The sequence below is a fragment of the Nanorana parkeri genome, unplaced genomic scaffold, assembly GCF_000935625.1.
Source record: "Nanorana parkeri isolate BGI_ZX_2015 unplaced genomic scaffold, ASM93562v1 scaffold946, whole genome shotgun sequence".
In the NCBI taxonomy this organism is placed as follows: Eukaryota; Metazoa; Chordata; class Amphibia; order Anura; family Dicroglossidae; genus Nanorana; species Nanorana parkeri.
Genome location: NW_017307214.1, coordinates 295,307 through 314,666, shown reverse-complemented (window position 1 = coordinate 314,666; position 19,360 = coordinate 295,307). Strand labels below are relative to the sequence as shown.

The 19,360-nt window shown below is 46.9% G+C and overlaps 1 protein-coding gene across 2 annotated transcripts; it reads right to left on the bottom strand.

Moving 5' to 3' along the window:
- Positions 1–4,352: 4,352 nt before the first annotated feature.
- On the bottom strand, positions 4,353–15,080 carry DPM1 (dolichyl-phosphate mannosyltransferase subunit 1, catalytic). Of its 2 annotated transcripts, XM_018566387.1 has the most exons (9): positions 14,911–15,080; positions 14,178–14,277; positions 13,860–13,893; positions 13,541–13,617; positions 12,308–12,333; positions 10,847–10,942; positions 8,852–8,920; positions 7,302–7,416; positions 4,353–4,586 (listed from the first exon to the last, which is right to left on the bottom strand). In XM_018566387.1, exons 1-9 carry the CDS (start codon positions 15,051–15,053, stop codon positions 4,482–4,484), a joined length of 765 nt encoding a protein of 254 aa, XP_018421889.1. In that variant the 5' UTR covers positions 15,054–15,080; the 3' UTR covers positions 4,353–4,481. The 2 variants fall into 2 exon arrangements, with proteins under 2 accessions (XP_018421889.1, XP_018421890.1); XM_018566388.1 differs by lacking the exon at positions 8,852–8,920 and having other exon boundaries at positions 4,443–4,586; positions 14,911–15,058.
- Between the last annotated feature and the right edge of the window lie 4,280 nt (positions 15,081–19,360).

The window sequence follows — 19,360 nt, the reverse complement described above, 5'->3', positions numbered from 1 at the left end:
TGCTGCCAGTGGTCGGGGGCCCACTGATATCACATCTAATGTAGGGTACATAGCCCTGCATTATACAGGAGGATGCTGAGGGGCAACACACAAGGTGGAGCGTAGGGGAGAGGGGCCATTGCCAAATACCGGGGATCAGGAAAGATAAAGACTTTCAAAACAAACCCTAGACAAAAAGGAGCAGTTAACCCTTGCAGTGTAGGGGCAAGTTTTTTGTCCCCCAAGACTTGGGTTTTAAGGCAGGTTGGTTAGGCAGCCTGTTCATTTTGAATGGACCATAAATGTACCCCAATGCTGGAACAGAAAAATAATAAACAGGTCCTATTCTAACCCTGAAAACGCAGCACTTCGCAACTGACAGATTTTCATGATGGTGTTGTACTGGACTGCCAAGCACTACATACAGTAAACTCACAGTTATCCCGTACCCAGGGGGATTGGTAGATGCCGGATAACTGTAGTTTCTTGAGAGCTACTATTAACGCTCAAGCATCAAACCCCCCCCATTCATCCGTCGGCTAGATTCTGCTATTGGCTATTTTTAATTGCCACTGCCAATAGCAGGCTGGCTATTGCACACAGTAAGGAGAGAGACACTCCAACGGCACATCATAAACGTCTGTTTATTGACGTTAATGCAGCATAAATACACTCCGTGCAACGTTTCGGGGTCTCAAAGAAGGATCCCCTTCATCAGGCAGAACAAGCGACAGCCGCAGCACCCTAAACTACTACATGAAGAAAGTGGTTTTGAGTGCTATTGGTTCGCTGACTGTATCCTGGCTATTGCACACGCCCCCTGCCCGTTGTTCACATTCACCTGCCAGCTGGGGAATCTTGCCGTCGGCCGCAGCAAAATGTAAACAGAGAATAACTAAAATTTAGTATGCAATTTTTTTTTTTTTTTAGTGTGCACGTCTATCAAGCAACTGGAAAAGAAATTGAGGACATAAGTCCTCAATTTTTTTTTTTCTGGTTCCATTAGGGTTCTAGTTGCTTGAATGGCGGATAATGGGGAGATTACTGTCCTGTATATGCATTGGGGTGCAAGAAAACACGCAAATCCACTTATACAGCGCACTACATTGCGTTACTGCCACCAATATCATACCACGTGTTATGATGCACATTGTGTGACTGAGCCCCAACAGCAAAGGTGACACTGCGATTACATCATGAAGGAAACTTGTTTTTTAACTTGGTTCAGCCCTGCTCACCGGCAACATGTTAAAGGAGCTAAGGCCAAACAGCTAACCTAGTACTATTCCACATGTGCTTGACTGTTCATGGCATGGAAACTACATCGGGTTTTCTTGTCCCCCCCCATAGTCATATTTGCTATGGTATAAGACTGATGCATTGGTTACATGAAAGAGGAAGGTGACATTACAGGCAGCTATAGCCATGTTTTGCTGCAGCTGATTTTGAACATACCGATTGAGTAGCGCTTATTTTCGCGTTCTCAGTTTGGCATTTTCCATGAACAGAGGAATTGCAGTCTCCCATATTTGCACTTTAACGAGCTGTGGAGCCAGTAATTATATTTCATGCCGCTTTATGCTCCTACACACACACCATCATGGACGAGCCGTGTTTTGCTTCCTGAGCTCCTGGAGACAGTTGCTCGGAGATGAAGCAGAGAAAATAGGACACGTCCTAATTTTCACCTTCTCTGTTCCGTCTCCTGTTATAGCAAAGCCCCCTTGTGCAAACTTACTGCGTCGGCCTGCAGGGATAAAATGGCCACCCGGGAGCTTTCCTATCTGTGACATTCGGGGGTAACAGCAGAGGGTGGAATCACCGAGGTGCACAAACTATTAAGAGCATCAATATGTTATTGACATTTCACCAAGCCCTGTATGCATGTATACCGGACCTATAACATGGCACAAAGGGTTTACCTGCCATCACCCCCACATAACATTTCAAAAAGGATTTAAAAAAACAGCAACCCACTCCTCCTATTTCACAATGGAGGCAAGCGCAGACCCCCGAATGATTCCTTCTGACCCCCCAGGGATCTTCTAGCAGGGTGATAACACATCATCATTGAGGGCAGCCAGGCCAACTGATTAGCATATTGGCAAAGCCTCTGTAGCACCATCACCTTAAATTATTACATTCTTAGAATGTATTTATACCGAATATATCCACAAACGTCATATGGAAGCAACCAAAATGTATTCATTTAAGACCCCTGCACAAAAGGATCAAAATAAACATTGGTTTGAGATCACGATTCATTCGATTTACAATCCCATCATGCATCTGCCTCTGGGAGTCATGTCTGTCAAAAGTCTTGCAATCCATCATGGGATTTGTAGTTGCACCACAGCGGGAGGGCTGAAATTTGCCCACCCCCCAGCCTTAGAATATGTAAACCCTTACCAGTAATGTGTCTTATTTGGTCCTACATCAGGGGTGGGCACTGTGGCCCTCTAGCTGTGGTGAAACTACAATTCCCTTCATGCACCTGTCTCTGGGAGCTATGCTTGTGAGAATCTTGCATTGGGTCATGGGATTTGTAGTCCCTATTACAGCTAGAAGTCCCGAGTTTGCCCAGCGCTGTCATACATAGTTTTAGTATAGTAGCGTTGTCACGCTAGGACAGGAAGTATAACAGGACAGGATCACCAGGCGAAAATAAACAAACGTGCGAAAAAAAGGAAATTAATTCAAACACCGCATGCAAGGGCGGATTTATGCGGTTCCATATGTGTTGCATCGTGCATGTGAACACCAACTAAATGTCAATGAGCTCATATATACTGCAGTGCAAAGATCTGAACCTGTCCCATAGGAAACAATGACATTTCAACTTGAAAGTGGGACCGGGCCCTAAGGACCAATAAGCTGCAATATATAAAGTTTTCAGATTAAATGCACCTACGGTACGGGAATCCATGTTTGGAACTGACCTAAAAAGCAGCCCAACATAACATTCACCTTTGACCATTTGTTGTATCTCCGTGCTGCCGATCGCCTGCACCCACTTCCTGTCTACATGCGCCCCAGTGACAGCTACGCAACATTTTTCAGGGCGGGTTTGCTGATGGACCATGCCCATGCAATGGCACATTTGCCCGTAGTCTCCATAGGAAGCCCACGTGACAAGCTGACCACACAGGAGAACAATTGACAGACAGGCGCAAAGTGTTGTCACCCTATTTGGAGCTACTTAGCATTCGTGCACAAGCAGCCTAACATAGAAAAGACAACCTGACCTCATTAGAGCGCTGACCCCGGATAGGCTGTATAGAGCAGGGGTAGCCAACCAGTGGCCCTCCAGCTGTGGGGAAACTACAAATCCCATGATGCATCTCTCTCCGGGAGTCATGTCTGTGGCTGTGAGAATGTTGCAATGCGTCATGGGATTTGTAGTTCCACCACAGCTGGAGGACCACTGGTTGGCTACCCCTGCTCTATACAGCCTATCCAGGGTCAGCGCTATAATGAGCATGTGTTCTATACCCCTGGTATAGCGCACATGCTTCACTACAACATTCCAAACTCAGAATATAAGGGATAAGCCCCAAAACTGGTTTTACCTAAACTAGGGATGCACCGATGCCACTTTTTTAAGACAGAGTACGAGTACCGATACTTTTGACCAAGCACTCACAGATACCAATTACCGATACTTTTTCTTAAAGGGACAGGTAAAAAAATTTCTAAAGCAATACAAACTAATGCTTTAAGGTCACTTTCTTAATATTATGATTCATGAGATGACGAGGGAGCATGACGCCGGCTTCCCGGGCCAATCAGAATGCCGGGCGCTGCGTCATTACACGCTACCCGGCTTCCTGATTGACCGGAAAGTCAGCTCCATGCTCTCTCATCACAAGTGACGAGAGAGCATGGAGCCGTTTCCTGGCCAATCAGGAAACCGGGCAGCGTGTACTAATGTGCTGCCCGGCTTCCTGATACAGGAAGTACTCGTGCTAGGTATCGGAGCATTTGGGCGAGTACGTAGAGAGCAGGGATCCTTGTCCTGGCCAATCAGGAAACCGGGCAGCGTGTACTAATGTGCTGCCCGGCTTCCTGATACAGGAAGTACTCGTGCTAGGTATCGGAGCATTTGGGCGAGTACGAGTACTCACCCAAATACTCGGTATCGGCACCGATACCGATACTAGTATCGGTGCATCCCTAACCTAAACCGATATATTTTATATACATGGCTTTCCAGGAAACCATGACCATATTTTCCTACAAAAAAAGTGACAGGAAGTGGGCTGTGTGCTTGGAAATATCTCCCCACAGTGAGGAACTTTCAGAATTTCTACCTAGCATGTGACACATCATATTGTATTATCAGCTTAGGAACAAAAACAGATTCTCACTTATATAAAAAGCATTTATTTATTAATTGTGCAGTCCTTTTCTACAAAACCATATTGATTTGAGTCTCCATTTGGTCAGATATCATTACGGGGGAGGGTGCGCATTACTGAGTAGGTAGACGCCACGCTCTTGGGTCATGTGGTTGCGAACAGCGTTAAGAGGCCTTTCAGGAAGGAGACCACCTCATTTCCCCCCAGCTTGGACTCTCCATACACACGGTCCACAAACGATATTGGAACCTGTTTAGGAATTAAGCAGATCGGGAAAGTCAGACAATGCAGCAAAACATCGGGCCTTAAAAGGAGAACTATGGGGTCAGGGCTTTTCCCCGCAGTTCTCCTTAGGGTAACGGGAGAACACAAACTAGTGTCCTCCCGTCACCCTAAGCTCAGTATAGCTTGTATACTGAGACGCCGCAGCCGGAGCGGATCCCGACATCGATGACGAGATCCGCCCAGCTGCGTGAGTGACAGCTGGCTCTGCCTATTCTTCGGGACGCAGAAGCGATCTGGCGACAGGTAAGTCGCCAGGATCGCTTCTGTTGTAAAGCCGACAGTCGGCTCTACAAGTTTAAACAGAGTCCCGGCGGCAAAAGTCACCGGGAGTCTGTTTAAACAGCCCCGATGCTGGCGACGTACACTGTACGTCGTCAGTCACGAAGGGGTTAAGAGACCATTCACACCACATCCAGATCATCTCCAGACCAGACCAGATTGTTTCCGGACCCAAAATGCATCCTAATGTATCCATATGCTATTTCTGGCCTCTGTTCACACCAGCGCAGTCCAGACAAGACCAGAAAAATACTGCGTGTCTCATTTTGTCTGGGCTGGAAAGCACTGGAACTGCGGGCAGGTTCACACCAATTTCCGGACCAGATCTGTGAACCTGCCCTAAGGCAAAATCACTGAAAAGGGCATATTTATAAAGCAGTGAATCTGACATCCACTGAACGTGTGTTTTTCAGGGGCATGTGTTCTAAATGAGTGATTGATTCACCATCAGTGAATGTTTCATAAAGTCACATTAACTGCTTTATAAATATGCCCCACAGTATGTGTACAGCCAAATCCTTTAATTATGATGGAGTGGTGAAGGCTTAGAACCCATCAGTGCCTCTTCTAGGTACATTCATCCTCCATTTTTAACCTGGTGAACCTAGTCACTGTGAAAGTGACGGAATATCCAACATTTGCCACCCGAACAAGAGTTGAACGTAAATCTTGCAATGGGGACCCCGTTTCTCTCAGTAGATATTTCCTCACTTCCTGTTGTGTCTCTGGGACAGGAAGTAAAAGGGAAAAAGTCAATAAATAAACTGACTATTGGTCTGCTCAGAGATTAAAGCAGAACTCCATCCAAAGAGGTCTCTTTCTATCTTCGAATAAGTATTTAGAAAGTTTATATCCTGTCTCATGATTTTATAAACCCATTTTAGAGCTTTCCCCGACTTCCTGTCCCTGCGACACCGATACAAAAAATTAGGGGGGTGCAGTAGTCCGGAAAGCACAGACTGCAATAAAGTATTGTCAGAAGTGCCAGCCCTTTCCTGTAATACAAAAAATGTTTTTTATTGAGAGATCTTCCATCACTTCCTTTCCTGACAGGAAGTGAAGGAAAACCTCAACGGGGAGGCAGAGGGTAATCAAAACCTGACAGTCCTCAATCCTTCCATGCTGATTAAAGGTGACCAGAGATGGGTATTAAAGAATGCTCCCCCATCCCATGCAGCCCAATTTTGGTATGGTAATAAGACACTCAGTCCCTGCCCCTGTACAGCGAGCAACAGGAAGTGCCAACTATAGGTAAACCAGGCTCTATATTCAGAATGCACGGCTTGTAAAACATAACATTTTACCAGCATTCCCCCGGTAAGCATAGAACTGGTAAAACACACACGGCAGCCCGAAATATCTGAACGCACCATTTCAAAACACAAGTCATTCAAATAACCTCCTACAAAGAGGGGAATTCCCAGAATTCAGTGGTGGGCGCGTGCACGCACAGGAAGTGTCAGATGTATAAATATCTCTCGATGACCAATTTGTTCCAGTGACTCAATATAAAACAATATAATATCCAGATCTGTAATCTGCGGGCGGTAATATAGAAGGGGAAAATTATATCCGACAAATCTTTCCGTGTATGACTAGACAACATGGCCGCTGAGCCTGTGCAAACATGATTTATGATCCGACTGCTGCCACCTGCAGGCCATACAAAGTACGGCACAGGAGCCGAGCTGGACCAATACTGCAACATTGCGGGCGGGATCATCTTCTAGATCTTAATCTATGAGAGGATTTCCCTTCACTTCCTGTATTTGTATCGCCCTATCACAGTCTACCTGTGTGACAGGTAATGAGGTCCATCATCCCCAGTGGAGGCACAGACAGCAATAAAAACCTGACAGAGGTTCTGACCTGTCCCCGTTTTATGAAAAAGTGTTTTAGCTGGTTGATGGCTTCATTCAACTGGAACTACAACAGTTATAGGGCAAGTTAGTACCACCAGCCCAGCCTACCCAGCCCCGTCCTCTACCATAACCCAGACACTCACTCCACTGCTTACTTATGTCTCCTTGACAGTGGAAGCCCCCTCCCTTGCATAGTATACCCCCATGGACTTAAAAGGAACAGTACCCCTACACTAGAGATAATAGTGGTACGGCTCTATTTAACCCTTTGGACATCCGTCACCTAACACTAGAGGGAACTGATCTTATGGAGAGGTAAATAAGCAACTCGGTCGGGGTGTCTAGGTCAGGTTAGGGGGCTGCTGGGTTTTTGTAGAAACATAACTTTGATTAAAACCTTCCAAACTACACTTTTTTTTTTCCTTTTATGCAGGCCCTGCAAAATAGATGGAACAGTTGATGAATGTAATGAACTGAGTCTACCCATTCAGTCCTAATTCTTCAGTCACTAGCTATTGATCAGGAATGGTCATTTTACCTCTCCGATGGTGTAATTAAACTGGCGGGCTCGGACGATCATCTCCATCTGGAAGACATAGCCCTTGGACACGCAGTTCTCCACCAGTTTCTGCAGGACGGATTTCTTGTACAACCTGGGTGATGGAAAGAGACAGGTAATGCTAAACGCTGCCTTCAGCTACAGTTCTGTTCACCATTTTCCAGTAATACGAATGAGGAGATTATAGGACATCAAATCCGAAGGCTTACATTCCATGGGTCATATTTTGTCTTGCAGTGCAACAGTGCCCGTTAGACAGGTTCCTTCACTTCCTGTTCTGTGCACCACCTGTGCCCTGGACAGGAAGCGAGGGGAAATTTTCCCTATGGAAACCCAGCAGTATAGAAACCCTTCCTCTACTAAATAAAATGTTTCTGTTGGTGTCTATAACCCATGTGGGAGGTTGCGTGCGAGCCCCCCCCCCCCATTTCTTATTCTAACACCCACCAAATAGGCAGGAACTCGGCAGCAATAAACTCCTGGCAGAGGTTCTAAGCTTTCCTCAATCTGCCTAAAACTCCAAAGTTTGGGCTAAAATTGGGCTTTAAAGTCTCCCTGCTCTGCGATGCTTAATTCTTCAAAATAATGGTTGCACTGTGGAATCTGGAGGCCATTTTTCTTCTTTTGGAGTCACCTATGGACCACCAGATGCGGTGTATGGGACCCAGTGACCAACATCGCCATTATTCCTCAGCATGGATGCGAGGGTGAGCCTTACTGACCCCAGCCCTGAGAACCAATTGGATGTCAGTTGGGCGCCACCCCAAAAAACGTCCCATCCTTTTCCTTTTAAGTTACACACCAGACAAAAATCGATCACAAGTGGTTTTTATTTGACACTTATTAAAAGGAAAGCTTCACTTTCAGCAATAGAAGCAATGCTGTAACTTAATTATTGAAGATAACATTCCAGTTATAGCAGCGGGTCTAAAACCGCCCAGAAATTCAAATGTCAAAATTCTCTTTCCTTTTACGGAAAAATACAAAATAAATTATCTTCCCCCTAGTACCCAATCATACAAGGCCTGCAGCTTTTCTTATCCGCAAAGCATCAGCTAATTATAGCGAATGCAGAACCCCCCCTCCCCCACTTACTGAATTGATACAAGTAAAATAGCATCCTTGCTCATTTTAATTAAAGGTGCACTCCAGGAAGAGAGATATATAGCAGAACCATAACTTCCTCTCATCTCTGAGCTAGTGTTATGCTAAATTTAGTGTTTTCAATCGAGCCATTGCAGGGAAGCAATTAGAATTTTAAATGTCAGCACTGTGTGGTTTGTTTAATTTTTCTAGAATATTAAACGTTTGTGATATAACTATTATGTTGATACAATAATTATTATCAAATATCCAGCTCCACTGTGGGATTTCCTTGTGTTTGAGGGAACCAATACTTTATTTATTGTTTATGGAAACCCAGGAGCGGTAATTAATAAGTATAAGTAATTGCAACTCCATTCCCTTGTGTATGTAGAATGTGTTATGCTAAATTACCAATTAATCCGCAAGAAAATGATTTGACTCACCTGAAACTTCCGGTTAAGTCAGAGGCTCCGGGGCGCAGCAAGACCTGACTCAGAAAGTTTGCTCCTCGGCTATGTAAGAAAGCAAAATACAGAGCAGGTTAGTGTCACCAGTAATCACAGAACCCAATAGCCTGACCTCATGTCACAACCATGCAGGCATAAAGGTGAGGACATGTTATAACAATTAAATATACCGACCCTCACAAAAACTTGGTTCGGATAATCCAACATCTGCCCCCTGTCATAGAGTTAGACTCTTGATACCAACATTGTCAGACAGTAGGTTTGCCCACACATATGAAGGGCTACATCAGGTCGCTGGTCGACTTTCTTCATATAAAGGGGCCTCAAGCATGGCCAGTGAAAGCATCAAGGTCTGCACATAATTTTAGTTAATGTATTACTACAGCTGACTGTCAGAGACTGCAGACATACTACAGGAAATGGTCAGAGACAGCAGACATACTGCAGTACTAAGCCCTGATGAAGGGGGACCCTTTGAACCTCAAAACACATTGGCTTTTTTATGATAGAGTCTGAATAAAAATGGAATCTGAATTTATATATACTGTACTTGGCGCTTTCATTGTTGCACACCCAGTCCCTACTCGAGCAAAGAGCTGACGCTCAGCCACCATTTTTAGGAGAGCTGCCTAATGAGAATCATTCCCTCAATATCGCTTAAGACCGAGAACACCTGCTGCTTTACAGATGCGGCACCTCACTTTTTTTCTTTCAACTTTACAAGGTTTTTAATGCATTCTGTGCCCCTTTTGGAAGACGTCCATGCATTTCCTGTCCCAGTGACAAGACAGGAAGTAAAGAAATACATTGCAGTGGATGACACCCATCCCCACACTACGGTAATTATTTTATTACTGTGTCCACTGTTGGAGAGCCACCTCACTTGTTCCAATACCACAATAGATGCCATCAATGGCAATGCTCATCCCAGACACGGGGATCAGATTGGGATGCGAGCAGGAAAATCCTTGCGAGCAGGTGCCCATCTCAGCCACTGCATGGGGCTGTCTGCTCCCTTTCAGTCGGCATTCCTCGATCAGCTGACCGAAGGAGCCAGCTGGAAAATCTTTGTATGATCAGAGCCGGCAGTCAATGAGCTGCCCACTCAGATTGGGAATTCTGACAGGTGCCGATGGAACCTGTCAGAATACAATGCAAACAGCGCCGATTCATCGATCAACACGCTGTTGGTCTTGGAAGAATTGCATCAATTTCTTCCGTTCAGCCCGCGGGTTGAATGAAAGTAATTGACAGGTGTATGGCCAGCTTTAGACTGGAGGAGGAACACAGGATTCCCACACGCTAGTCCCTTCCCTCAGTCTGGCACAGTTGTACCGGCTCCTCTCCTGGACTGAAATGGCTTCCTCTGATATCACTGCACACTGGGAGCTCCTCACAATGTGCATTAGAAGCTGCAGCCAGTCAGATAGAGCCTGCCTTATTTCCTGGTTGGAGGATGTCCAGCAGCACCTAACTGACTGTCCCTGGCCCCGCCCCTTTCATTCAATGGATTTCAGTTCTTTCAATCATGGAGGCTCAGCATCACATGTGGGTGTAACCTAGGGTGGTCGGCATAAAAATGCAACCTAACTCGGAACTCCCACTCCTCCAGGTTGAAACCCCCCCCCACATTAAAGCATTTTGATATTTGCATAACTCCTCCTAGGAGACATCCCACTGATCAGGGCTGAAGGCTCTTGGGAGGAGTACTGAGACAGGGTGCTGTGATGTTTTCAGGAAGCTTTGTACAGCACCCTGCCGGCCCCTCCCACCTCCTATGATCTGCCTGCATTGCATATAGACCAGGTGGTGACATCGCTGGTTATAAAAACAGATGTTTTATTCAAAAATGTCATTAGAATGTTGATGAAGCAGCAATGACAAAACATGAGCAGATTGAACTTCAGCTTCAAGGAAAAGCCTGAGGGCCAAGGAACAATCACGGGGCCATTTATAAAAGAAAGTACAAACCTGATCACCTTCCTTTTTAAATCCCAGCCATACACACCGCCGTTCCCAATGTAGCGAGTGCCAGACACAACGTCAAAGTCCCCTTCTTTCTGTTTACTGAGAAAAGGAAAAATCAGGTTTCTTGAGAGAGATGCGAGAACTATATATATAGAATTACATCTACTGGCCTGCCACCAATCCAAATACAACAGAGGAAATGAAGAAATATTTAAGGTACAATTTCATGTACATCACTGTAGAAATAGATCTTGTGATTCCCAGCTCCAAAGTACATTGCTCGTTTTCCCCCTTTCCATAAACATTAAAAGCTGTATGAGGACAATATTTGCTGATCCCGGAGTACAAGAGTCCTTTGTATTCTTCCTTAATCTCGGTGAGCTTTGCATTTTTTTTTCCAGATCTGTGCAGTAATCCAGTGTGAGAATTGGAGCTTCCTGTAATAAAGACCAGTCACTGCTGCTCTCTCTCCTTGCACAGGGTGACTGGTCTGGTCTCCTCCCCTCCTGTAATAACCGCTCACTGCTGCTCTCTCTCCTTGCACAGGGTGACTGGTCTGGTCTCCTCCCCTCCTGTAATAACCGCTCACTGCTGCTCTCTCTCCTTGCACAGGGTGACTGGTCTGGTCTCCTCCCCTCCTGTAATAACCGCTCACTGCTGCTCTCTCTCCTTGCACAGGGTGACTGGTCTGGTCTCCTCCCCTCCTGTAATAACCGCTCACTGCTGCTCTCTCTCCTTGCACAGGGTGACTGGTCTTGTCTCCTCCCCTCCTGTAATAACCGCTCACTGCTGCTCTCTCTCCTTGCACAGGATGACTGGTCTCGTCTCCGCCCCCTCCTGTAGAGGGTGGGGCCTGCTGGGTCCCTCCCACAACTCTGCTCTCTCTACATGCTATGTACAGCACAGTGATTATGCCACCACTGCCATTAAAAGGTAGGGGATTTATATCCTTGGTGGATATAGGGAATTAAATTTAAGTTAATGTTTTTGTGCCAGAATTCAGCTAATTAAATCCAAAAAACAACTTTGTTTTGAATAGGAAAAAGTAAAAAGCCGTCAGGAATTTTTCTTTCTTCCTCTGTGTCCCAATGGAGAGGTTACCCTTCAATTCTTGGGCCAGAGACACAGCAGGAAGGGAGAGGAAATCACTGCAAAGTGAGGCCATATGCCCTCTTAGACTTCTGTCACTGGTGTCCCCACTGGAAGATTTCCCTCAGCTCCTGTTCCAAGTGTACAATATAGGAGTTCCCAGCCCCTTGCACCACTGTGACATTATTCACCAGGACAGAGAGAGGGTTAACTTTGCCCACTGCAGCAGACAGCAATACAAACCTGACAGGAGGACTAACGTTTCCACACATCTACAATCCTGCAGACACAGCTTAATCTCATATACACTTGCATGCATAGGAACACTGTGGCTAGTAATCAATATAAACCCCCCCAAAAGAGAAGAATACTCACTTTATAAACTCTGGGATGAATTTAGGCTACAAAATAAGCACAAAAAAAGAAGAAAGTTTGGCAATGCACCTTATTATAGCCAATAAACTAAAGAAACATTGAGGGTAGAATGACAAGACAATGCATTCTGATAGATCCCACCCTCCCAGCAAGGCTCCCACCATCCCTGTGCTGAGGGTCTGTACACATGCTGTACCCATAATGAGGGCCCCCCACCATCCCTGTGCTGAGTTTCCGGGTCTGTACACCTGCTGTGCCCATTATGAGGAGCTCCCACCATCCCTGTGCTGAGTTCCCGGGTCTGTACTCCCGCTGTGCCCATTATGAGGAGCTCCCACCATCCCTGTGCTGAGTTCCCGGGTCTGTACTCCCGCTGTGCCCATTATGAGGAGCTCCCACCATCCCTGTGCTGAGTTCCCGGGTCTGTACTCCCGCTGTGCCCATTATGAGGAGCTCCCACCATCCCTGTGCTGAGTTCCCGGGTCTGTACTCCCGCTGTGCCCATTATGAGGAGCTCCCACCATCCCTGTGCTGAGTTCCCGGGTCTGTACTCCCGCTGTGCCCATTATGAGGAGCTCCCACCATCCCTGTGCTGAGTTCCCGGGTCTGTACTCCCGCTGTGCCCATTATGAGGAGCTCCCACCATCCCTGTGCTGAGTTCCCGGGTCTGTACTCCCGCTGTGCCCATTATGAGGAGCTCCCACCATCCCTGTGCTGAGTTCCCGGGTCTGTACTCCCGCTGTGCCCATTATGAGGAGCTCCCACCATCCCTGTGCTGAGTTCCCGGGTCTGTACTCCCGCTGTGCCCATTATGAGGGGCTCCCACCATCCCTGTGCTGAGCTCCCGGGTCTCCACACCTGCTGTGCCCATTATGAGGAGCTCCCACCATCCCTGTGCTGAGCTCCCGGGTCTCCACACCTGCTGTGCCCATTATGAGGGGCTCCCACCATCCCTGTGCCAAGTTCAATCCAGCACCCGTCAGGGAGTCAGTAGGGTATAGACTGTCATGTAATTTTTTTTATTATATCTGTAAGTTTTGTTAGATCTGTTCAAGTGCAAAAAAATAACTTTTGATCCTGCCAAAAATTCTGTGCAGTCTACGCTGTAATCTCAAGCACTATTATCAGCCCTGCTCACTTCTCTTCCTTGGCCTACAAAATACCTCCCACCATGGTAAGGAGGGGAGACGAAACAGAGGTGTTCAGTAGTGCTAACATACTGCAGACACATACGTGGTGGGAGAGATCTGCGTCCATGATGATGATGAAGTTTCCAGAAGCGTGCTGCATGCCGTGTATATAGGCTGTTCCTGCAGAACACAAAACACACAACTACTCAACACATCCAAGAGGAGAAAGTGAATTCCACATCTACAGACCCAACACAAATCATAGCCAACTGTGGCTGGCCGTCCCAGGTCCCCGGCTGTCCCAGACTTGCCCCCGGTCCCAGACTGCCCCCCGGTCCCTGGCTGTCCCAGACTGCCCCCGGTCCCCGGCTGTCCCAGACTGCCCCCGGTCCCTGGGTTTGGCTATGAATACAAAGACTTACCTAGTCCCAGTTTCTTTTCCCTGGGTCGGAGTAACTATGAGAAAAAGACAGAATGATGACACACTTTACTACAAGGAGGAGTTTTATAAATGAAGACAAGACTCCCTACTCTGTATAGAAATGGGAAACTGTCCACAAGAACCTTAAAGATGAAGCCTAATCTGATTATATTTTGCCTTTCCTGGTCCACCCCCTTTCTCCCCCCAGTCTTGTGCCTTTCATAAGGAGAAGCCCACCAGGCACACTATAGTATTACCCTCACAGAGAGTCAGATGTGTATAAGAAGACATGACATGGGATCAGTACGAGAACACTCACTATCTTGTCTGCCCCATAGATCTTCTGCAGCTGCTTCGCTACCTCCAATGTCCCATCCGGGCTTCCATCGTCTATGATGATGATCTCATATTTATATCCACTGAAGAGACAAAATGGGTTTCATTTACTAAGCAATAAAAGTCTGGATGGAAACAAGAGCTGCAGCACTGTGTTATAGAATACACGGTACAGGCTCAGCGGTCAGATAAATATAGACAAAAGGGGAGGCAACTTCAGCACTATGGAACTACAAATCCCATAAGTCACTGCAAGACCTACATGAGAAAAGACATGTGACCACAAAGCTATTTTATATTTAAATGAGAATAGACAACAAGGAGATTGAAGCACAGACTTTAATAGATGTCATGCCAGGATTATAATACGATCCTGAAACTAGGCCCCATTCACACAGGATGCGTTATTGGGCGATGCGCCATCATTCTCATGTAACCCCTCATTCAAATAGAGCCTATGATAATACTAGTACAGGGGACAGGTTCTCTTTAAAGATGTAAACAAAAGGCATGCCCGCGCTGTGTACAGGTCATGTGAAAGCCCTAGGGGCACATTACCAGGTCACGTGACAGGTTTAAAGGGAAGTAAGGTTTTCTCATGACACTTGGAACATACAATGTACAGCTCATGTGATGGAAAGATATATCATCCATAGGGATATATAGGGATGCGCAGGACTGGTACAATAGACAGGTGCTCGTTCACAGGAAGTCACCTCTCTCCGAAGTACTTGACCAGCAGCCATAGGATGATAGGTAGGTTTTCCCTCTCGTTATAGGTGGGAAGCAACACCGAGTACAAATCCCCCGTCCCATCCTGCTCTCCCCTGCCTCCCTTCCGATCTCTGACAGTCGCCATGTCAGCCCCGGAAGTGATTACTCGACAGACACCGGGTACGTCATCACTTTTTCGCCTCTCAGAGCGCGGTATTAACTCCCGGCAAAAAAAATCACGGCTCAACCAATGAAGGCCGGGATGTAAATGAAGAGTCTGGGGCGGGCAGCTATTGGCTGCGCTGGCGGGAGGGAGTGGCCAGCTGTGGTGGGCTGAGTTGGCGGGCGGGAATTCAGTCAGACCTCCTCAGATGGCTGAGGAGATGACATGAAGAGGGGACCGCTGTGTCCCTGTCACCGAGGACTCAACCCATTCCATGTATGTGTCCCTGTCACCGAGGGACCCCACAGTACCTGTGTTTGTGCACGTCCGGGGCCCCACATTAGCCTGTGCGTCATAGAGCAGTCACGCCACCTTGTGCACCCCAAATGTCTCTTTATGTCCCCTGTAATGTAAGACACTTGTAAAGTGATACTGGAAGAAGGTAATTGTATTATATTTACATTATTGCACTGGAATAATTCAGCAGAAACCCTATTATCATGCATATACATCATATGCATGCATATACACCATATGCATGCATTTGCAACCTCCATATACATGTCTCTGGTGGTTGTAGGCTATGTGAGGCCTGTTATGGGCCTTGTTTACATACCAGAGTGAATGTTAGTAAATAAGACAAACCTTTGTGTACCTAGAATGCCAAATATTGTTCCATAGAAAGGAAATAATACATAAACAATCTCTACCGCTTGTGTAAATATGAACACTGGTGAGCTTTCCACAGAAGGAGAAGTAAAGAGGTGTATCTGATATTCAGCAAACATTCACTGCAGGTGAACCTTTCAGGTCCATGTGTGTTAAAGGCCAATTCCCCCTTTAATACAACATCCCATACACTCAGATAGATAATAAAGTTCATAACATCTCATTTGATATCGGTCAGTCTAGGGGAAGTTTCCGTTCACTTCCTGTCTCGGGGACAGCTGTACAGGAAATTGGGGTGCGGTTCTCTCCAGAACAGAAGTGTGCAGACAGCGATGACTTTTTAGACATAACAGGAAGTGATGGGAAATCTCCCCAGACTGTAAGCATTGGGAGTTGGTTTTTAATCGCTCGTATTAACATCAGAGCTGCCCCTCTCCAAAAAAAATTAGTTTTTTTCTTTTTCCTCAATGCAATCATCCACCCAGGAGATATCCCAATGTTACCGCTACATGATAAAGGGTCACCCCCCTTTATTTCTGTTTAATAAGGTTGGTCGCTGCTGTCCTTGTTCAGTGTAGTGGGAGTACCTGAGTCCCAGTGCGACCATACCCGCTGTATAGTTCATTCATAGTGTAATGGGAGGACCCATGTCCCGGCCTGACCCGCCCACAGCGGTCTGACCTACCCACTGTATAGTCTATTAATAGTTAAGTGGGAGGACCCATGTCCTGGTCTGATCTACTCACTGTATAGTCTATTCATAGTGTAGTGGGAGGACCTATGTCTGCGTATGACCCGCCCACAGCGGTCTGACCCACCCACTGTATATTCTATTCATAGTGTAGTGGGAGGACCCATTTCTCGGTCTGACCGGCCCACAGTGGTCTGACCTACCCACTGTATAGTTTATTCATAGTGTAGTGGGATGACCCATGTCCCGGTCTGACCCGCCCACAGCGGTCTGACGTATGCACCGTATAGTCTCATCATAGTTAAGTGGGAGGACCCATGTCCTGGTCTGACCCGCCTACAGCGGTCTGACCTACCCACTGTATAGTCTATTCATAGTTAAGTGGGAGGACCCATGGCCTGGTCTGACCCGCCTACAGCGGTCTGACCTACCCACTTTATAGTCTATTCATAGTTAAGTGGGAGGACCCATGTCCTGGTCTGACCCGCCTACAGCGGTCTGACCTACCCACTGTATAGTCTATTCATAGTTAAGTGGGAGGACCCTTGTCCTGATCTAACCCAACCACAGCGGTCTGACCTACCCACTGTATAGTCTATTCATAGTTAAGTGGGAGGACCCATGGCCTGGTCTGACCCGCCTACAGCGGTCTGACCTACCCACTTTATAGTCTATTCATAGTTAAGTGGGAGGACCCATGTCCTGGTCTGACCCGCCTACAGCGGTCTGACCTACCCACTGTATAGTCTATTCATAGTTAAGTGGGAGGACCCTTGTCCTGATCTAACCCACCCATGGTGTACTTAGTCCCCTCCCACTGTGGTCTGACCCACCTACTGTGTACATAAGCCTGCCCACCGTGCAGTTCATTCGTAGTGGAAGAACCCATGTCCCAGTCTGACCTGCCCATGATGCACTTAATCCCACCCACTGTGGTCTGACCCACCGACTCTGTAGCTCATTCATAGTGTAGTGGGAAGGCCCATATCCTGGTGTGACCCGCCCACTGCGTACTTACACCCCCACTGCGTAATTAGTGCCACCCACTGTGTATTTTGACACTGCCCACAATGTAGTTCATTTGTAGTGTAATTGGGGGACCTGGGTCCCAGTGTGATCCAAACATTGTGTACGCCTTTCTGTGTTTCAGTGTAGTGGGAGGTCCCGTGTCCCATTTTTTACATACCCCACTCACTGTATATATAACCCCACCCACTGCATAGTTTATTCATAGTGTAATGGGAGGAAGCCGGTCCCAGACTGACCCGCCCATTGTGTACTCAATTCATAGCGTAGTGGGATGACCCGTGGGAGGATGGTTTGATTGACAGGCCCATATAGTTTTATATAAGTGCCCAAACTTCCTAAGAATGTGATGTTGTGTATCCCACTGATCCCTTCTGAAAGCCAGTCAACCTCCCATGGAGTGAGTGAAGGAGATCTGCACATATAGGGAGAACATACAACCTCCATGTAGACAGAGACCGGGTGTGATATGAACAATGGAACCGCATTAGGGAACATATCATTGTAATCACTGTATTATGGATATGTATATGGATCTGTCTCATCATTACCCTTCAATGATAAAGTAACAGAAGTGACAGCGGGACTAATCCTTGGCTCTAGGCTTCATCAATTACAGGTGACACTTCAGACCCCGTTCACACTGAGCGTTTTGCAGCGCCATTTCCGCTCAAAAATCGCTCAAATATAAAGCTCAGTGTAGCTCTTCCAATGCATTTCAATGGAGATGTTGACATCTTGCAGCTCGATGTCGCCTGTCGCTTGCAGCTGAAGATTGTCGCTCGAATCTGAGCTATTTTTCTGCGGATTTCGAGCGATTTGGCCCCAGTAGACTTTGATAGGCCGCCAAAAGAAGCGCTACGTAGCGTGACAAAATGTGCACTGTCGCTCAAAGTCGATCAGCTCAAATCAGCACTGAAAAAGCACTTATTTTGTAGCTAATTTTGAGTGGGGCTCGTGAGATGAATAACGTGCTGGATTAGTGTGATCCTAGTTCATTTTATTACGTCATTGCTGTGCTGTACGTGTATAGGCCAATGTAGTTGGATCTGTATGTGCGTTATAATTAATCGAAATGAATCGATTAAAAAAAAAAATTCGATTAATCGAACACGAAAATGTTAATCATTACCAGCCCTATTATTTTGTTGTAGCTCAGTGCGAATGGGGTCTCAGTCCAAAACCTTTGTTGCAAAATGCTTATACAGTATCAGGGGGAGGGACGAGGTTTGTCCAATAGAGCAGTGACGTGGGGTATCTCTTGTTCCGGGTGAGGCACTCCCCAGCACGTCCGGCCCCCGCCGGCCGAAGACCCACCCCCTGACGGACGAAGCCCCGCCGAACGAAGCAGCGCTCCGTCCATCACAGGTCACACAGCGAGGAGGATTTCCCCGCTGTGCAACCTGTTAGATGCCGATCTGAATGGAGAAAAAGCTGACAGCTTCAGACTTGAAGCTGACAGCTTTTTCCTCCATAATTCTAGGTGAGGCTCTGCCCCACCTGCCTCCCCTGACCGCATGTCCCTGCAATAGAGTGTCCTATGTAGAGAAAACCAGATTGTGAAGAAAATACCAATGGAGGAGAAATGACTTCATGTTCTCATCTCCTGCCAGATTCTGCAGGAATAAAGTGTTGAGGAAACAAGATATGAAAATGAAAGTATCAGGGGGAGGGACGAGGTTTGTCCAATAGAGTAGTGACGTATCTCTTGTTCCAGGTGAGGCACTCCCCAGCACGTCCCGCCCCGTCCGGCCGAAGACACCGCCCCCCAACCAACTGAAGCCCCACCCCCTGACGGACGAAGCCCCGCCGAACGAAGCAGCGCTCCGTCCATGACAGGTTACACAGCGGGGAGGATTTCCCTGCTGTGTAACCTGATAGAAGCGGATCTGAATGCTGACAT